Source organism: Protopterus annectens, chromosome 9.part0, assembly GCF_019279795.1.
Source record: "Protopterus annectens isolate FY-2018-M chromosome 9.part0, PAN1.0, whole genome shotgun sequence".
Taxonomy (NCBI): Eukaryota; Metazoa; Chordata; order Ceratodontiformes; family Protopteridae; genus Protopterus; species Protopterus annectens.
In genome coordinates, this window is record NC_056743.1 from 628,392,900 (window position 1) to 628,415,269 (window position 22,370).

Consider the following 22,370-nt stretch of genomic DNA (forward strand, 5'->3'; position numbering starts at 1 on the left):
TCTGACTCCTCGAGGTCAGTGTCAGAGGTGATGGGCTCATCTGAAGAGTCTATACGCTTCCTCTTACATGTTCTCTTTCGAGGAGCCTCCTCAGAAGGGCATTCTGAGGAGGTCTCGGAAGAGAGGGGTTGACCCAATGGGTCTCCCTGAGGCCCTGAATCTCTGATATCCTGTGAATGGGGTGGTGCTGAGACAAAAGCCGGTGCCTTGGGGGGAAGAATACCAGTATCCTTGTGTAGAGCTGCAGGTGAGGACAGCACACTCCTCATCAGCTTGAAAGCAGATCCCCCTGGCTCCGTGGACACCGCCGGTTCTGAGGAAACAGAGGGAATCCCTGGCACCAAGGAGACCGGCTCCAAGGCTAATGTAGGAACCAAGTGCAGCCATGCCAAAGCCCCGAGAGATAAACTCAGAACCAAAGAAACTTGGGTCAGAGTGTCCCCCCAGAGCCGACCAGAAAACATCGGCTCCTAGACACCTCAGATGGCACCGAAAGTGTCAGAACAGGGAATGGCTCCGAAATCTCCAGGAGGGATCTCAAAACCAAAGAGTCTACAGCAAGTAGTAGCTGGTATTCTGTCTCCAAAGATCCAGCTTGGCTTGAAGGAGGAATAGTCATGGATGTAATAGTCTTGGATGGCTCCAAAACCGGTTGGGTTGGAGCCAAAAACAATTTAGCCAGCACCGGCGACTTCAAAAGTCTGCACACCACCCTGTCCACATCATCATCCGGCAAGGTCCTAGAGGACCTGGAGGAGTGGGTTGGTGAGCAAGATCTCTGCAATATGGGAGATCTCAAGGCAGGGGAGACTGGTACTAGCTCAGTGGACTGGCTCCGAAAGCTAGTCTATTTCAGCTCCGAAGGCCATGGAGCCAAAGGACTGGATTTGTCCAATTCAGTGATCTCTCTCAGTTCCGAGAGCTGTGGAGCCGAAGAGATTGATTTTTCTAAAATTTTGGCTAGCTTTTGAGGTGGCTCCAAATGAGTCAATGAAGAGGAAGAGGAAGATGGTATTTTTGTAGACTTGTCACCTTTAGAGGAAGGAGACTTGTTTTTAGAAGAGGTAGTCTGTAAATCTTCATCAAAAGGAGTTTTCAGGAGTTCTCTGAGAATTAACTTGTTCTTCCTTTCCTGCAAAACATGGGAGCTGAAAGAGTGACAGAAAGTACATGTCTCTTGGAGGTGAATGGCCCCCAAACAATAAACACAAATACTATGCCCATCAATAACTGACATTTTTTGTGAACATTTCTGACACTTTTTAAAGCCTGATGACTTAGGTTCCTTCTCTCTGCTTTCCTTAGATATCATGAGAAGGAAACACAACTACCAATATTGAAAAAGGGTAAGCACTAACTACACAAAATTGTATTGAAAAACTAATACATGCAATATCTAAGTATCCTAATAACACACTATAATACAGCACAGCACATCTATTGTAGAAAAAAAACAGCTCTACCATCTGAGTTAAACAGGCACTAGGCCCTCTAACTTAAATGGACCTAGCAGAGCTACAACAAGGGAACACAACAGACAAACCCTCTAACTTAAGCGGGTACTTAGCTCTCTAACTAAAACGAGCTAATAAACACAGACAAGGGAATGCACACACTAAACAACTATTCTACAGAAAGTTTGATGGGATAGAAGAGAAACTGCCTTGTGACTAAACGATGGCCAACAAAGCAACAAACACAGTAGCAAGATTAAATTGCACACGCAGCACTACAGCAGAGAGAAAGCTATCTATATTACTATTCCTAGACTAACAATTATTAGCAAAAGACAAGAAAATATAAAAGTTTCAAAAAACTTAGCCACAGCCAAGGAGACAGCATCATAACTTGTAAAGAGGCAAATGGGATCTGGGGAATTGCACCACTGCATGATGGGATAAGTATTTAGCCAAGAGCCAAGTGAAAGACTTTGAGCTAGTTTATTCAGCTGAACCAAACTAGTAATAATGAAGGTGAGACAGGACAACATAACATCATATATTTTTTTCTATTTTTAGAAATGAATTATTACTATAAAAACAGAAAAAAAAATATGATGTTATGTTAATTATTACTATGTCTAGCGGAGCGATAGCATTGTTGCCTCACAGCAAGAGGTTCTCCCGTTCGATTCTCGGCTAGAGTATGGGGAGTGCCTTCTGTGTGGAGTCTGCATGTCCTCCCCGTGGTTGGGTAGCATTCGAAAGACATGTGTAAATGGGCGTGCCTTCGTTGAAGGTTGGACGTCGAGCTGGCACCTCGGCATTCGTGAAAATCTATTGCCAATCATTAGTGAACCGGAGTTCCGCTGTGGCGACCCCTAACTGGGAAAAGCCGAAAGACAAACAACAACAGAAACTAATTATTACTGTGAACAAAACCACAGAAAACAGAAAACTTCTTGGCTGAGTGCTTAAGAATATTAATATAACCTTTCTGTCAGTTTTTCCTTGCATATTTCATTACCTCTTAATTTCTTTGCTCATTTGCCTTGAAAGTCCAATGAAACAACAGACTGAAGTTTTTCCAGGTCCATCACAGAATGCGCAAAGGTTAATGGCATTTAGTTTTTGACTGCTCATTTCATTCAGGAAGCTTTGCTGAACAGACTGGTAGCATAGGATGGTCCTATGTAATTTATCAAAGATGTACCCAATCAGGGTACCAACATTCTACAGCAGAATTTCTTTATTAGTATTATCTAGGCATTGCCTGTCATGTGTTTATACTTAAAACAGGTGCAGCAGCAAAAACAAAAATCAGAAGTATTAAAACTCTTAATGTCAGGCATGATTGACTAACTTTACTCTTAAGTGATTTACCAGAAAACCAGACATTTCATGAGAGAGAAGGCAAAAATGTGGGAAATTAGAGACATTCTGCAAAATCAGGGAGAGTTAAGATGTATACAAATGCAACAGCAAATGACTGCAGCCTTTTTATTTTTATTGCTGTTTTTACTTTTGTTTTATTTATTATAAAATCTTCTGTGAAAGTACTGTGTTAGTTATATGAACCAGTTCTAGATATGACAGGTGATAAGTCTGTCTTTTGTGCTTCACCATCTCCAGGCCTTGCTTATGGCATCAATGACATAAGAAGGTACTCACCAGGCCCTGTATATGGCTGTCATTTAAAGGAATGATAGTTCACAGAACCAACTACCTCTTGAAGAATACTCTGAGAGGTGAGTTTGCCAAGAACAGAGTGTTGTGCTGTCTGTCAGCCCTATCACCAGCAGGTGAACTGTTTTGAGTGCAATTGCTATTGTGAGGTTTACTTTGCAACTATGCTGCTGGTGAGGTATGTCGCCTGGATGTTATGTTCTGTAGATGGAATGGAGCAGCTACTGTTCTGTCCTTCCATTTTGATATGGGAGGGAGTTGGATCCTGCACTGAAATACTGTCCTTTACCATTGACTGAACAGGGTATGGAAGCATACATGCAGACACAGGCAGATACAATATTTTGAAGTGTGCACACATATTCTACGTGGGATCACTACACATCCCGGATCTAGCAAGGAAAAGTATAGGAAAATCTCACAAAATGCCCTCATCGCACCTGGCTATGAATGGTATCCCCCCACATCTTCATCTGTGCCATTATTGGCTTAGTGACCCATTTATTATAGTACTCACTAGCCAAAGTACACTGGGGTAGTAAAAACGCTGAGGGAATAATGTATGCAAAGGCCTTAGGGCAAAAACCAAGGTGGAATGAACTAAATAACTAAACATAATTAGATATTAAAACACTCACTCAACAAATAAATCAAGTCAAACATTTTATAATTGATCTCATGGCCAATAATTATATACTTCAGATAAAAACTAAGGAGTCACTGCTCTTGGAAAGGAATTTTGTTTCAGATAGCTCGGTAAATCTTTCCCAATATCATCCCCTTTCTTCTACATTGGGAAAACAGACATAGATTTGTGTAAGTCTTCAGATATACTGGTTGCAATATAACCACAGTGCAGGAGGAAAATATAGATTTCAACTGTTTGCATTTGCTAAATGCTAAATGTCAGAAAACAAAATGTGTTTACTATTTTAATATGAGTTAACTTCCTGTAAAATACAAATACACCGTTATTGCACTGTATCTGATATCTGATCTCAGAAGTATTAATACTATTTCTGAATTCATAAAGAATCTGTGAAATGTTATCAGACACTTGTACTTAACATTAGATTAAATTAGCAGCTGTAGTGTAGTTAATATACAGTTATTCTACAAAACAGGAAGTCTGTGCAGTGTTTTTTCTTGTTTTTTTTTTTTGTCATCTGCCAATGTTTTCACTATGCCCACAAAGTCAGGTTAATGCCACATTGGCTATCAGGCAAGATTTTTAATACAGTGATGACGTATTGATAAACAAGACTGAGTTGTTCCTTTGGATGTCAAAACATTTACTTTTATTACAATATTACATCTCGCACAGTCAGTAAAAAGATACTGCTGGCATTGGTGGCACTGGTTTCCTGTGGCTGCAGTTAACATAAAATATACTGTCCCATGTAATACTACAGATGTTGGGGTGTTAATGTATGTTTTGTTTCACTATTTTACCCTCTATGATATCATGCCGTCTACGTCACACTCCAAGTATACTAATTAACCGCAAGGTTGAAAACTGAGTGCAAAAACAAACCACTAGTAAACTGCAAACACCCAGTCAGGTGCACTGGTTACGAGGACAGTCCAAACAAATCCAAAAACCACCAAGGTAATAACAACGATTTAATGAAGAACAGACTCTAGTACAAAGTGTAGATTTAGCACTTTCATTCCACAAGGGAACTTCATTAGAATGACACTACACTAATTTACAAAAGATTTAAATAGTCATAACAATTAAAATATGTATCCTGTCATAGGTTAATTATTTAATTAAACAACTCCTTGAAAACTGTGGTCTTAATACCTAACCAGTACTACAATACATAAAATAAAATAAGATCTATTAAAACATGTTACAAATACAATGATTATTAAAATCACAGCAGTCTGTCTGAGTACATAAAACTCAAAAATAATAAGGCTATTATTTTAAAGCCTTTTTCTTTAAAGCAGGCACAACAGAGTAATGTTCATTTAACCCGGATGGTGAACAGGCATCCAACCTAAGCTGCCACATAAGTTCACAATACTCAAGGCTAGTTTCCCAGTGTCAAATAGCTTAACTTGTTCCAACACCCAGAATGTGAACCTATAATCAGCACATACTAAGGTGTGTTTAAATAAGGCATTGGTATCTTTCTTTCTAGAGATTTCGTAAGTATGTTCATAAATTCTCTGTTTCAGATTTTTTTCAGTTTTGCTAACATAGTATCCAAAGCACATGGAACAGTATGCCAGGCATACTACCCCTTTAGTGTGGCAATTAAAATAACCCCTGGCTTTTAGAATCCCAACAGAATTACCCAAGTTAATTTTCTCCATATCAGCTATGAATTAGCATTGGGGGACACATTCCACATTTATGTGTACCTTTGCTCTCTGTCAGGGTGAAATTACTTTTGACCCCTTCAAATTTTTTTTTAAGTTATGGCCCCTTCTTAAACTGGATTTCACTTTCCTTGAGAAAACGTCAAGGCTATTCAACATACTGGCAAAAATATCCCAATAGGTTTATATAATATTCTTCATAGAATTAGTATCTCGATGAAAATCCATCACAAAGTATAATTCCTTGCCCGGTTTGGGATCTGTATAAATATCCTGCCTCCCATGGGCAACCCCCATAAGGGATAACCACCCTCCCCATCTGTTGGATGTATATTAACCTCAGCTTCATCCAAAGATAAAATGGGAGACTATCTAGTACCCCAACCTTCCAAAATGATGTCCCTGATAGGAGTAACTAGCGTTTTGGAGTATCCCCTTCTAACAAAGAGGTCCCCTATATAATCCAACTCTGATATCAGATCCTCTCTAAGCGTGGTTATACAGGCAGCCCTGACCATCTGCCCTTTAATGATGTTCTTCTTTTGGAAGTGGGGGTGTTCACTTTTAAAGTGCAGGTAGGAGTTGGAAAAATGTTTCTTCCGGTACAAACATGAAACATATTTTCTATAGTTCATGTCTTTCCGGATATAAACATCCAAAAAATGCAAAGCCTCTTCTCCCACACTAAAGGTGAATTCCAGAAAACTAGTAATGTGGATAATATACTCGACAAATGGACCAATATTATCCACAGTGCCCTTCCAGACAATGAAAATATCAACCAGGTAACAAAAATAACTTCTAATATGCTCATAAAATGGTGAGGTGAATACAAGTGTTGTTCCCAATATAATAAGACTATATTGGCAAAAATGGGGGCACAAGAGGCCCCCATAGCTACCCCTCCAATCTGCTTGTAATATTCCACCTGGAAGAACAAGAAGTTGTTCTTGAGGACTAATTCCATATTTTCATGGGACTAATCTAAATTCCAGGGGGGATAAAATAAAATCAAAATTCACAATAACCTCCACGAACCAGGTTAAACCTGTGTCGTGTGGAATGACACTGAACAAGTCTTTGATGTCCACAGAGAGAAAAATATAATCTTCATTAAACTCAATATCTCCAAATTTGGTCAAAACATCCCAGGAATCTATTAAAATGTGTTGAAATAAACTACAAAATGGTTTTAATTTGTTGTCACCATACATCACCAGGGGTTGTGTCTGACGAAACTATTGGTCTTAAAGGGGGTTGTAGATATCTTTGTGTGTCTTAGGAATCCCGAAAATACCCAGGATTACTGGTTTGGAAACCTACAAAAATCATACAATTGTTTGTCAATGGCACCTTGAAACAGATTATCCTCAAGGACCAGATCTCAATTCCTATAAGCCAAATATATTTCATTTTTAGATGCTTCTTGGTATTTTCCATCTCCATGTAGTATTTCAAGCATTTTGCTAGCATATATCCAGTCTTCCATAAGAACCACACTACCCCCTTATCAGCTTCATAACCCTGACATTACTGTTCCTACTTAATTCAAAAAACAATTCTCCTTCATCCTTGGTTAGGTTACTAAAAATATTCCATTTAGAATTGTTAGCACCAAAAACTTTACAAATATCCCTCTCTACCAATACCTCAAAATTGGAGAGAATAGGATGGGTGGGTGGATTGAAAATACCCTTTTTCTTGGTTGTTAGCATCAGTAGGACTCTTGCCCCCCCCCCCACAAAATCTTCTAAATTTAAATTCCTGACAAAAAGTTTTGTATCTAAAACCACTTTAGCCATGGACCCAGGTTTACTAGGCACAAAGGAAAACACCCTTTTGAATAAATCAAAATGAGTTTTGGAGAGTTCCCTCTCACTATAATTAAAAATATGAAAATCCCTATATGTATGCAGGAGTCCAACAATTACAATGTCATTCCCATGATGGAATTTTAATTCCTCCTGCCTCTGCCTCTCTGCTCCCCCCTGAAAACGATTGTGATAGGTAGTCTGCCTGGTAACTTGTGCATACATGGGTTGGATAGTTTGATTCTGTTCTTAGCAGTATATCACCTATTCTAACATTTTCATAAATTCTTCCTATGACTAATCTGCTGATTCTATGCATCAGTTTAAGTTTTTAGTCATAGGAAGAATAGAAGAGTTAGAGTCTACATGGATACTTAGGATGAGAGCTGATGCAGGGAGTGGTTTAAATGAGTGTGTACTACTTAGACCTAAATTAAAGTCCAGACCCCTTAGAAGGTAGTCCCATTTAAGTGAGTTCATGAGATGATATTATTATTTTTATGGATGTATTTTATATATATGTTTTATGTAATAATGTATTTCATTTTTTAATGATGTTTCTTCTTTAAATGTATTAATTGGAGTTATGTGATTTCATTAGCTGTTTTAAAAAGGGTGTGTTTCTGAAGTGTACTTTCATTACACCTGATGAAGCAACTTTGTGAAAGCTCTTTGTTCTGTGCACTAGTAAAGTTTCTATACTGGAAGCAGCAGCAGCTGTGGTTGTGTCCTTACTGGGTTTTGTTCTGATATATTTTGTTTCTTTGGACACATTTATTGGGTTGTTGGTGGCATTACTTCTGCAAATAGTGAAAGTAGTTTAAGTGGTGATGTTGCACTGTACTGGCTCACAGGATGCACAGCTGCAAGCTCCGCCCAAACCCAGCACAATCCCCAGCAACAAGCTGACGTCAAACAGTAGTTATGAATAAAGATTGTCATGTGTTTCTCAGCCATATAAATATTCATTTGAACAAGGCATGTTTGTTGGTTGCCTCGTATATATGCGTCTTTTTTTCTTATTAACTTGAGTCAATGAAACAAAAGTAAATAATAACTGAAATAGAAGCATGAAGTCAAACGTATTTCAGTGATAAACAGTTTGCTCCCTGCACCCCTCTTGTGGGGGGCAAATGAAAAGCAAACAAGAAACAAGCTCAAGATACATTGCTTAAAGGATTACTGTACAGGTAAAGGACCACACATGCTAGATTGGCATTCTGTTTGGTTTACAGGTAAAGCCTGCAAATATGACTGCAAGTCTCCAACAAATATAATGAGCTTATTAAAATAATGTAATCCTGTCCTTTATTACAAATACTGTCATATGCATTTCAATACCCAAAGCTTATACATTATCTAGTTATGTAAGTATTCTTTGCATGGCAACAACAGAAAGGCTTTCAATGTTGGCAGTTCTTTAACAGTATGCTTATTAAAGCTTACTTGCATCTTACAATCTCAGACAAGCTTACCTGATGGTCATTAAAGCATTGCTACTTAAACAGAGAGCAACAGGCACTTTCTGAGTAATAATAAGCATAAAATCAACAGTATAAAAATATGACAGACACCAGAACATTATGCAAAATCAAGGACAGAATAAAAGTAGCACTCATGTCTGCCTTGGATGGGGGGATACTCTGCACATTTACACTGCATAACTGCTTCTTGCCTTGCTTGGACACATCCAGAGTCACTACATGGGGGAGTGGGGTGCAACAAGTATGTCACAATTTGAAATGACTCTGGCTGACTGTGATGGCCCTGACACATTTGTCATACCTCTCAACCTCAGAGCAAAAAATATGGACAGAGCCATACATAGAAGTGGGACAAATGCCCAAAAATAAGGACAATTTTTAAATATTGCTCTTATAAACTTAGAAAGATAATAACATAGTAGGCCTTGCATTAGTATGAATTTTCTGAAAGTTACAAAATCTGAAACTCAAATGTCTGTCATTATTTTCTAACTTCAGTCTTTAATGATTTGCCACTAATTTGCCAAAAAAACCCCACAATTTTATGAAAAATGGACCAAAAATGTGATGCAAAAATATAAAATAGTCACACAATACAGCTGGAAACCTGTCAAAGAAGGGACACTTTAATATTAGTACTGCTAACTTGAGCAGCTGACAAAATAAAAGAATCTACATACATTTCTGAAATAAAAGTAATCTATAACTCTGATCATTACAGTTATTTATTAATTGTAAGCCCTCCATGTTTTCTTCCAAAATTGCCATTTTGCGGCGGGATTATTAGGAGAAGAGCAACATCTTGAGCCAAAATCAGGGACAGTTAAGAGGTTTGGCTATGCCTAATTCTATAAAGCAATTTATTTGCACGTACCTCTCAACCTGTTAATGCAGGAAATATGGACAAGGCCAAATATACTGGGAGAACATATAAACAGTACTATAAATTGTTGTATAAATTGACAACTGATAGAATAACAGGTCTTGCTTTAGCATGCATTTTTCTGAAGGTTATAAAGTCTGAAACTCAGTGTCTGTTATTATTTAGTGACTTAATTCCTAAATTATTTGCCAGAAAACCACACATTTTATGAGGAACAAACCAAAAATAAGAAGCAAAAATCGATTCATTCTGTGAAAATCTGGACAGTCAAGAGGTATAGTTCAGCCAGGGCTGTCTTTGAGTTTGCTGCCCTTCCCCCTTACAAAATCATGATCGAATGGAGCCTCCCCCCTGCAGCCATTCCAATGAACCATTACTTGGCTATTTCACCTCATTTACCATAAACACTAATATGCATACTGCTTTACTTCTACGATGATTTGGACTTCATTTGAAAGTTTTATTTTGCATTTTACAGCGCAAACACTAAGACATCTGTTAAATGAAGCAATGCAATTTCACAATGAAAACAGACTTAGCATTAAAACTTCTCTGCCCTTGAAACTCACATTCATTGAAACAGCATTGAAACCCACATTCAAAGAAAATACATTTTGCCAGTGGCAGATAAAGATTACCTTTGGGCTGTTTTCAAATCATTGCCCCCTTGCACACGAAACATACACATGGTCTTTGATACACCTTCCTGATTGTATTAAATTATATTCCTTGTACAATATAGTACAGTTGTCGTTTTAAATTTGTTTTGAACATTTTTCCAGTAAACAATGAAACAAAATGCATGTACCAATAATGACAAAATTGCCCAATTCAGAACATTTTTCCAGTAAACAATGAAACAAAATGCATGCACCAATAATGACAAAACTGCCCAATTCAGAACATTTCTATCATAAAAGTCTACTCAAACTTCTACAGTCCACCAGTATCAGTAAATATGCACAATCTCTGAGGAAGTAAAAGTCATCTAAATAATTCTACATTAAAGAAATCTGTAACTAATGAAGAGATTGCTGCTAGCAAACAACTTTATATTTCATTGTTTCAGCAACAAATAAAGTGCCTGTTTACCTTGAAGAATAAATTGTCTAAGTTGCATTAAAAAAATGATAAGCTAGTAATATTGCAATAGGGAATGGATGGCAAACTGATAACAGGTTCATAGTTACTAGGTATCTTCACCAAAAAGGACTGCAGCATCCACCCCCTTTACCATACAGTACATTATAAGCAATGTATTTATCTACTGTGGGAGTAGAACCCACAGCCTTTTGCATCAAAAGCAAGTACACTAACTATTGTGCTATTAACAAGTCAAGCCGACTCAGCATAAGCAGCACTAAACTTTTGTTCCCCTGCAGCTCTCAGCTTCTTGTAAAATCTACTTGACACTCAGCTGCATCTATGAACTTTGTAGCACAAGAAATCTGCAAAAATCCAAAATTTAGTGGGGGGGGGGCAAAAGACCAAAAAATAGGGACACATTTTAAACATTGCTTGTATAATGTTGGAAAGTTGTTAGAATAAAATGCTGTGTTACCACCATACATTTCACTGCAAAGTATTGAACCCAGGACCCTGTGAAAAACAGTCAGAGCAACATATCACTATGCCAAATCATTTGTTTGATGAGTGAAAGGAAGACTGAAACTTAATTAGCTACCATTAAGTGAATTAAGTTCTCACCATAGCTGTTAACATCTTAGCACAAAATACCTGAACAAAGCAAATAATGGGGGAATACACCCCCCAAACATATTCATTGAGTTCAGTTATCAGTCCATAGCTCTCAACCTTGGCACAAAAAACCTGGACAAAGCCAATAATGGGGGAATACAGTCCAAACAATAGGGACAAATATATATTAAGGACACCAGAGAAAACCTACACATACACAGGGAGGACATGAAGACTCCACACAGAAGGCACCCCAGCCAAGAATCTAACCAAACAACCTGTAGCTGTTAGGCAACAATGCTACCACTGCACCACTGCACTACTGACTGTGTTAAGTAACAAAAATACAGAAACCACAGATTTTATGAGGAACAGAACAGAACAAATATGAGGCAAAAATATGCAAATGTTTTACAAATGGTGGTGGGTAGGGAATTTAGGCTCTTGTCACTTAGGCCCAAGGGTTCAAGCCTTATTCTCTACCCAACACCATGTAGCAACTGGGGCATTTCACACACACAACTAAGGTAGTGATTCTGTCCTCTGCAGCACACACCCTACCTGCAGATCCTCCATGGCAGTTATGTCCTCTGTAGTGATCCTGTCCTCTGCAGCAGCCTGATCACCTGTCTCTGTCCTCCATAATGGCCTGCACAGGCTGTTCTGGGTCTTGATGTGAGTAGGCAGGAGCCTCCAGCCTGTGGGTGATGCAGTCTGGTGACCTTGTGGTTGTCACTGCACATACTTCTGGGCTGACAGGGCAGAGTCCCTGCCTTCCTTATCCAGACTGCCTAACAGCAGTCTGGAGTTCAGGAATGAAGCATGCACGCGTGAGTGGAGTTCTGGTCTGCCTAACACAGCAGTCAGGAACTAAGCATGCATGTGTGGAGTTCTGGGACTACTTGTGAAATTTTTTTTATTTTTTATTTTCTACAGTGGGGGGAATTTATTTTATTATTTTTACAGGTGGGGGGGGGGCTGCAGTCCTGCAGTCCTATAGCATGAGCCGCCCCTGGAAAGGAGAATCAAGCATCAATTTTTCAGCCTTTTTTTGCAATTAGGAGGATTAATTATGAGGCTTGTCTATTGCGTGTTGAGATCTTGGTAAAGTTTAGATATTTCTTTGCCATTTTAGCCATGAAAAAGCAGTGACTACATAACAGTGGTTTATTGGAGTATGCAACAACATCTGTACCATCTTACTAGTTCACCACATGCTGTTCATCTGGTTTGGGTCATGCTGAAAAATATTTTCTACCAGACAGACATGTGATAGATATCAGACAACATCATCCTAGCTTCTCATGTGCCCCACTTAACCCAAAGGTCTCGTGCTTGAATAGATAATTTTCCTCTGGAATAAGGAACCAGCCTAGTAATTACTTGTGTAAGGAACAAGCCAAAGCAGCAATACAAGAAATTATGTGAGGCTAGGGGGAGTCAAATAGTAATGCTTATCAGCTTCTAGAGGAAATTTAAAAAAATATATCATAAACAGAAAAATGGAAATAAAACGGTCTAGCGAAAAATGTACGTAAACTAGGAACTCACTGTATATGATACCACTAATTTAAGAATATAGAATATAATAAATGTACTATTAAAATAAAGTAAAAACAGTACAACTTCCTAGCAAATGTTGATTCTTGAAGATCACGTTTCCTACGTAATTTTTAAAAAGCTGTATGTTTTTTTCTGAGTTTTATCAATGCTAGATACATGGTTAAAGTGTGAAAGGAACAAAGACAGTTTCATCCCTGTCTAACTCATTTATTTATAATAAACCACATTATTTAATATTCATTTCAGCGCTGTGAACAGGTGAAGGTGCTGGTGGGTAGTGGGGATCAGAGAATGAAGGAACCCAAAGATGAGATGGAACTTGAAATGAAAGGAAATGAAGTAGAGAAGCATAATTGGAACACTACTGAATCAGCGATAAATGATGAAGATATGATGAGTGCGAATAGAAACGATGAAGTGGCCAACACTGCACTCCCCATAAGTTCAGCGATGGGATGTGAGCTGCTAGAACAGGTAAGTTTGTAGATTAAATCATAAGAAATGATGGACTATAGCATTGGCTTGGCATGTTATAAATAAGACCTCATTTTGTTTTAGAATTTTCAACAGTGGACAGGAAGTGACCCAAGGAATAATTACATTTTTCAGAATTAAATTATATTTCTTTATTTGTTGTATTTAACATTTGTTTACCAGGAAAGTCCAGCTGGAATAGAACCCATTTTCACAGGAGGCCCAGGGAGAAACACTTCATATGCATGCCTTTGGAATGTGGGAGGAAACCGAAGCACTGGGAGGAAACCCACAAGAATACAAGAAGGACATGTAAATTCCACACAGAGGGCACCCCCGAACCAGATAATTTCTTGCTGTGAGTCCATGCTAAAACAACTGCACCACTGCGTCGCTAAAGATCTTACTACACCGGTCATTTAGCTAATATATGCTGTCTTTAGCTGGAATGACTTCAGCACTCTTATTTTTTCATACGTATTACACTTTTGAGCACATTTAGAAGCTGTTTACTTTAGCAACCACTCTCAGTCCAAAGCTGGCCTACTGGTACATTGGCAGACAGATCTAAAACAATATCTGAAGTCAAATTAAAGCAATACTCATACTATACCATAAATAAAACAAAAACAAACACCAACAACATACCAATAATAGTTTAATGTAAAGCTTTCAGGTATAAAACCCTTCCTCAGTGCTAAAACAGCAAATTTGTCAACCCATTTTATACACAATTAAATCATCACACAGCTAATAAAAAACATAACATAATTAATTAATTTAAACATACGAAAATATTCAAGTCATACAACCTACTTAAGACATGATTGTTTAAACTTAAGAATAGGCTTAAGTGTTTAAGTCTGATTGATACCAGGAAAAATATCGACTTGTAGTAATAAAATCCATTTATATTCCCTAGTCTCAGGTTTATTATTAATGTCACCTTTCCTAACCTTTTTATTATTAACAACATCAATAACCCTAAAACTAAAAGTATGGAATGGGCCAGCTTCATCAAAGTGTTTGGCCAAGGAATTAGTCATTATTTGAAGTCTTAAATTAGAATTATGCTTGATAATTCTATCCTTTAATCTTCTTATAGATTTTTCCACACAAAAACTTTTACATGCTTTACAAGTAGCCAGATAATAATATGGCTAGAATTGCAAGTGGCAAAAATTCTGTTAAAAATATATTCTTTATGTATTATGGGGTGTACAAATGATATATTCTGATCAATACAACTGCAACAACAACAGTTACAGCATGGAAATGTACAATTTTTTTTCAGATTGTTTAGACAAAAACTGTCCATGTAAATCCTTGTAACATAATTGCTGTTTTAAATTGGGGCAATTTCTATAACTAAACGTGGTTCTGTCAGTAAGAATGTCACATAGCTCAGGTAGAGTAGTAAGAATTCCCCAATTATCAGTTATAATTTTCAATATACCCTCTGTACATCTACAACATGTAGAGATGCAGGGTATAATGCTACAGTATTTAAAAGTATTTGTCTCCCTTGCATTACCTTCACCAAAAAAGGGACCAGCCACAGCATCTCTTGCTGCAATAACATTCTCCCTAATCTTTTTTAGAGTCAATAACATATCCCTCGGCTTTAAATTCTTGAATCACTTTGTCCATCTGTTGCATACAAACATCTAAGTTAGTATTCAAAATGCTTATTTGTGTTAATTGTCTTCATTAAGAGGTGACTGACTTGACAAAAGCAACAAAACCCTCCTCCACCCTGTGAACTGAGCAATTCTTCTCCAATTGCTTGGTCTTTCCCTCCTGAGGTAATCCAGTAGCCCAAAGTCCTCAAACAGGTACCTTGTTTTTGGCACCACACGTTGATGTCCTGTCTACCTATGTATAAATAAAACAAAAATGAACTCCAACAATGTACCAATAATAGTTTAATGCAAAGCTTTCAGGTATAAAACCCTTCCTCTGTGCTAAAACAGCAAATTTGTTAACCCATTTTATACACAATTAAAACATCACACAGCCAATAAAAAACACAACATAATTAATCAGTTTAAACATATGAAAACATTAGTCATACAACCTACTTAAGACATGATTGATTCATTTTAAGAACAGGCTTCAGTGTTAAAGTCTGATTGATACCAGGAAAAATATTGGCTTGTAGTAATAAAATCCATTTATATTCTCTAGTCAAAAGATTATTATTAATGTCACCTCTCCTAATATTTTTATTATTAACACCATCAATAGCCTTAAAACTAAAAGTATGTGATGGGCCAGCTTCATCAAAGTGTTTGGCCAAGGAATTAGTCATTATTTGACACCTCTCCCATCTTGATTAATCTACGCCAAACTAAACTGAATAAAATGGAATCGTGCTATAATAAGATTGCCAAGTTTGCATCTGATGCTTCTTACAGGTCCCACCACTGTCTATCCCTAAAACAGCTTAACTGGCTTGAGTTGCCTGATATACTCATGCTCAATCAACTCTCTATAGCTCACAAGCTCTACTACCTCCCACAGTTAACCCCAGCACTTCAGCATTTAATACAGCCTCACATTCCCACTAGAGTACTACGACCTAACAGCCAGAACCTAATAACTGTCATCCAACATAAAAACAACACAAGTAAATCACTCTTTGCCAGCACCATTGCCAAAACTTGGAACACACTACCAATCCATATAACTTCTAGCACCTCCTTCAATCAATTCAAAAAACTCCTTAAAACCCACTACTTAACTAACTGGCTATGCTCATGTTACACTCCAGGTTAAATCTAATTATGTCACATGTTCAGATAAGTATAAACAAATTTGCCCTAAAAAGCTTGTAAACCCAGATACTGGTAAAAAAAAAAAAAAACTTTCTTTTTTTTAAGTTTTTGACTATGTACCTCAATGTTTTTACTATGTACCTCAATAAAACTGTTAACTTCTAACCTTTTATGTATTAAAATCATTTGTATTTTCTATATTTTGTTCTCTCATGTACTGCATTCTATTGTACTGTGGAGCTTTTCTCCCTGGGACTCAGCTGAAAATGGACCTGTATCCAGTCGGACTTTCTCGGTAAACAAATGTAAATAATTAAAATAAAAAAATGATATCAAAATTATGCTCGATAATTCTGTCCTTTAATTTTCTTATAGATTTTCCCACATAGAAGCTTTTACATGCTTTACAAGTAGCCAGGTAAATAATATGGCTAGTATTGCAAGTGGCAAAAATTCTATTAAAAATATATTCTTTATGTGTTACAGGGTGTACAAATAAAGAAGTTATGTACTCACTATAACATTCCATGTAAATTGTTCCATCTCACCTTCATTCATCACTGATGGGTTTGGAGACAATCCTCGGCTCCGACATGGCTGACTAGCAAGCTCAAAGTTCTCCAGTAGCTCGAGACCCTACCCCTTATCCCATGATGCACTGCTGGAATTACCTCAGATCCTGTTTGCTGCGTACCATATAAAAGCACAATAATAATTCTGCCTAGTATGAATATACATTGAAAAACCAGGATGAAGATAGCCTCCAGGTCAACTGTCAGCCAGGAGGGGGAAGGAGGGAGGGACGTGAGAATGAAGGCGAGGTGGAACAACTCACATGGAACGTTATGGTGAGTACATAACTTCTTTATGTGAAGTTGTTCAATCTCGCCGTTCATTCATCACTGATGGGTAGCATCCCTAGCACCCTGATCTTGGGTGGCTCATGGAAGTACACTCTTCAGAACCGTAGAACCAAATGAAGCCTTGTCCCTGGAGGCCTTATCCACTTTGTAATGAGTTATAAAAGTGTGAGGTTTAGACCAGGTGGCTGCTGCACAGATGTTATCCAAAGGCAATTTGGCTTGAAAGGCTGACGAGGTAGAAACTGCTCTGGTTGAATGAGCCTTTACCTTACTAGACAATGACATATTATGACAAGCATATGTATAGGTGATGCAGTCCGAAAGCCACTTAGACAGGGTTGTTTTAGCAACTGGTTTACCATTCCTGGTCTCAGAAAAGGACACATAGAGCTGATCTGATTTCCTAATGCCTTTGGTTCTGTCCAAATAAAATCTAAGTTGTCTATGAACATTGAGTTTATGCAACATATATTCCAATTTGTTGGTATGATTAGGGAAGAAAACAGGTAACTCAATGACTTCATTAATGTTAACCTCAGAATATACTTTGGGCAGAAAGGATGGATTAGTCCTGAGAGATACTCTGTCAATATGGAAGACCATGTAAGGGGGCTTGATGGAAAGGGCTTGGAGCTCTGACACTCTACAGGCTGAAGTGATGGCTACTAAGAAGATAGTTTTCCATGACAAGAATTTTAGTTCACAAGATGATGCAGGCTCAAAAGGAGGAAGAATGATATGAGAAAACATAAAATTCAAATTCCAAGGGGAATAAGGTGTCTTCACTGGAGGCCTTATGTGAAAGGAACCTTTCAGAAAAGCCTTAGACAATTGGTGAGCCATAATATTCAAACCATCAATTCCTAGATGGAAATTAGATATAACAGCTAACTGTACTCATACCGTAGCTGCCGCTGCTCCTTTGTTGAAGATTTCTGTCAACAATTGTAAGATAGAAAACAATGGCGCTTGATAAGGGTCAATGTTGTGGGAAGAAGCCCAAATGGAAAATCTCTTCCACTTACTACGATACAGTTTTCTGATGGAAGGTTTGTGGGAAGCCAATAAAATCTGACTAGTGTCATGGGAAAGATTAGAGAGCCTGGCTATGCGGGGAATTGGAGCAGCCAAGCAGTTAGCTTCAGTGTCTGCAATGACGGGTGAAGATCCCCTGACGGATGTGTCAACAAGTCCGGAACTGGGTCCAGGATCCATGGATCTTCCAGAATATGATGATAAAGAAATGGGAACCAAATCTGCCGACGCCAATGAGGGGCTATGAGGATGATTGTCCGTCCCAGCGACTTTGCTTTCTGTAAGAATTTGGAAATCAGGGGAATTGGTGGAAATGCATAGAGGAGACCCGGGGGCCAATCGTGGACAAGAGCATCCATCGGGGAGTGACCTGGCATGGGAATTAGGGCAAATAGCTTCTGCATTTGTTGTTGATGTGACTGACGAAGAGGTCGCAGAAAGGCTGGTCTCATTTGAGGAAGATTCTGTCCGCAATCTCTTGTTTGAGGGACCATTCGTGGGGCAACAAGATTACTCTGCTATTACTTTGGATTTGCCTGGGATGTACATTGCCAACAGAAAGCGCTGGGATGATAGTGCCCACTGCCATATTCTGACGGCTTCTCGGCAAAGGGGATAAGACTTGGTCCCACCTTGTTTGTTCAGGTACCAGACCACTGACATGCTGTCTCTCTATATTGCAATTGTCCCTAGAGGAAGAGAGTCCTGAAAGTATTGCAACGCTAGAAGTACCGCTCACTTCTCCAGGACATTGATATGCAGATGTGATTCTTGATCTGTCCATGTGCCTTGGGCAGTTTTTCCCTGAAATAGCCCCCCACCCCCACCCTATCAAAGAAGCGTCCGTGGTCACAGTGGCAACAGGAGGGGGAAGCATGAAAGGATGTCCTATTGTGACATGAAGAGATGTCAACCACCACTGAATTTGTTATCAGGATCATGTGACTCATTGGACGTTCTTGGTAAGACCATTGCGTGAATAGAAGCCATTGAAGGATTCTCGTATGCATCCTTGGGGATTGCTAGAATAGCTGCCACCATCAATCCTAGAACTTTTAATACCTCTGCTGCTGGTGCTCTGTTCTTTGATATTAGGGACATGATGTGCTGGTGAAGAATAGAGATTCTTTCTGGCAGAAGGCGGAGAGTGGTGGTTGACGTGTCTAGTTCTGTCCCTATAAAAATGATATGCTGCAATGGCAACAAGGCAGACTTTTCAAAGTTGACTGTAATGCCTAGCTGATTGCAGAGTGTCAGAGTAGCCTCTCTCGCTTGAAGAAGTTGATGCCTGGTGGTGGAGGTAAGGAGTCAATCATCTAGATACGGAAACACCTGGAATCCTAGATGCCTCAGGTGAGCCGTGACTATTGCCATGCACTTGGCGAACACTCTGGGGGCTGTAGTGAGGCCAAAGTGCAGAGCTCGGAATTGATAATGATTGGCTCCCAGCCAGAAACGCAGGTGATCTCTGGATGGTCTGGCCATCTTTATGTGGTAGTACGCATCCTTGAGATCAAACCATTCGGAACTTCTCTTTCCTCACAAATTGGTTGAGTCTGCTGAGATCCAAAATGGGTCTCCAGTCCCCTGTTTTCTTTGGAACCAAAAAGAACCTTGAGTAAGTTCTGAATCCTGTCTGGTCTGCTGGGACTGGCTGGATTACTCTTTTTTCTAGCAATCGGCGTACCTCTATTGCTGCTTGTCCCAAATGACTGGGTGGAACGTCTGGGATTTTTTTGACAGGAAGAGGCTGGGCAGAGAATAGTATGAAATACCTGCTGGAAATGATACTTCATACCCAACTGTCATTTGTTAAATTTAGCCAGGTTTTGGGTTACGAAGATAAGCAACCCCCGACTGCCTCCAGAGTAGGACAGCCGGGCCTCCCTTCAGGAGCGCTGGTAGGATTGACCAGAAAAGTGATCTCTGTCACCCTGGTTTTACGGACCCCTTCTGCCATGAGGGCAGTGTCTTCCATTGAAACCCCCCTCCTCTGCCTCTGGAGGGGGGTTCTTCATGTGTGTCTTGAAAGGCTCCTTTGGAATAGGGTCGAGTGGGGGTGGAAAAACGGACTCCGATGGCAGACAGAGTCTTTCTTTCTTGCTCACACCTAGTTAAAGTCTTCTTCACCTTTGGCCCAAACAAGGATAAGCTGTCAAATGGGGTATTAGTAAAAGAAGACTTGAAGGGCTCCACGAAGGAACAGAGTCGCATCCAGGCATGCCTATGGAGAGCGATTCCTGTACCTGCGGCTCTACTTGAACCATCAGCTGCATATGATACAAGACGCATGGATGAGTTGACTATCGAATTGAGGGTAGACAGCTGAGTGGCAATCTTATCGGATACACTCGAAGCTACAGCAACCTGAAGAGTATCTCCCAACTCCTTAAGGAGATCTCTCTGCAGTCTGGTAAAATGTGTCAAGTAGTTCAGTGATCTGAGTGAGAAAGTCACTGAACTGAACATGCATTTCCCATATCTATCCATGATCCTAGATTCTCTATTAGGAGGATGGATAGATGGGGAAGTCTCAGACATTTCCTTTTTGGTGGCTGCCGCCACCACCATGGCATCAACAGGGACTCTCTTGGTCAAAAAGGACTTATCCACAGGGGCTGAAATAAACTTATTAGGCCTCCGAGGAACAGGTTCCATAGATTCTGGAGACTCCCACGCTCTATGAGAGACCAGATCCATAAGTTCATCATAGGGCGGAGATACCCAAGAGGTGGAAGGTTGAGACCCAAATGCCTTCAGGAGAACCGACTCATCCTCAGTAGGGCTCTTGGACTGCCAATCACCCCTCTGCCTAAGGATTTCAAGAATCTACACAAAGGAGATGTCCTCAGAGGGGGATCTGGGGGACCCTTCTGATTCATCCAGGTCAGTGTCTGATGTGATAGACTCCTGGGGGGGAGTCCAAATGCCTCCTCTTGCATAATCTCTTCCTGGGAACCTCTTCAGTGGGAACTTCTGGAGAGGTCTCAGAAGAGCAGAGAGCACCCTGTGGGGCTACCTGAGGCTCTGGGTCTCTACGCTTGGGGGGGACCGGAGGAAACAGAAACAGACACAGGCACTTTCGGGGAAGAAGAGGCCTGACCTTGAGATGAGGAAGTCTTGGGAGACAACACTCGCCTCATGGCATTGAAAGCACCTTGGCTCCGATGAGAAGGAGTTGATGGCTCCGATGGAGCTGCGATCTCTCCCGCACTGAAGCCATGGGCTCCAAGCCCGAGGTAGGAGCCGAGCTCACCCGAGCCGAGGCCCCGAGAGGAAGAGTCAGCATCGACAAGTCGGTGCGGCTATCCTCCCTGGATCCGATTGGAGAGTGTTGGCTCTTAGAGTCCCAGGTCGGCGCTGAGAACGTCCGCGCAGATGGAGCCGATGACACTGGAGCAGGCGTCGGCTCCAAGGGATCCACGATCATCAGGTTAGCCTCCAAAGGTCCAATATGGCTCGGAGGAGGAGCAGACAATTCAAGGGTAGTGGTCTTCAGCTCTGACGGTTGTGTCTGAGCCGACAGCAATTTAACTAGGCCTGGTGCCTTTAAGAGTTTCTGAACCAGCCGGTCCATATCCAGGTCAGATAAGCTGACAGAGGACCTGGAAGAGTGGACAGGTGGAACCGACTGGAGCAATATGGAAGGAGGTTTTTCGGTAACCAGTTCCAAGGCCGTGTCCCGGTTCTGAAAAGAGCAGACTGTCGGCTCCAAGGGCAGTGGAGCCGAAGTCACCACAATTTCTGACCTCTTTCCTTTCTTGGATCTAGAATCAGTGGAAGACTTAGAAGATTTGGATGATTTACTGGCTCCATCCCTGTCAGACAATGCCTCAGAAAAGGGGTGTTTAATGACACCCCTATCAATCAATTTCCTCTTCCTTTCAGCTAACACTCTTGTGGAAAAGGAATGACATATGCTGCAAGACTCTTGCAGCTGTACCTCACCCAAGCAGTAAACACACTGCACATGAGCATCTGTGACTGACATTTTCTGTCTGCAGTCTGGGCACTTTTTAAACCCAGACTTTGGATGCCTGTCCTTATCTTCAGACATTACCCAACTCAAGCACACTGATTAACTAAGAGCTGTTTTAAACTCACACAAACATACACACAGCCCAAAAGGGGCACTAACAACTAATAACTACAAACAGTAATTAGAGAGCCAAAATGATAATCCCAAAGGGGATCACTGACTAATAACTAATCCTAAGGCCAAAAGGCCGAAGGCAAGATAGAAATACTGAGGAAAGGGGTAAAAACACAGGAAAAAAAGTACTATTTACTATCTAGTATATCTGCTACTAAGAATAGAACAAAAGT

The 22,370-nt window shown here is 39.9% G+C and overlaps 1 protein-coding gene across 2 annotated transcripts in view; it reads left to right on the forward strand.

Moving 5' to 3' along the window:
- GPSM3 (G protein signaling modulator 3) overlaps positions 1-22,370 on the forward strand; it is a 778,689-nt gene that overhangs the window by 256,868 nt on the left and 499,451 nt on the right. For both annotated transcript variants that reach the window (XM_044083194.1, XM_044083195.1), the window contains exon 2: positions 13,142-13,369. In XM_044083194.1, the coding sequence (XP_043939129.1) occupies positions 13,187-13,369 (183 nt within the window). In that variant the 5' untranslated portion in view covers positions 13,142-13,186. The remainder of the gene's footprint in view (positions 1-13,141; positions 13,370-22,370) is intronic.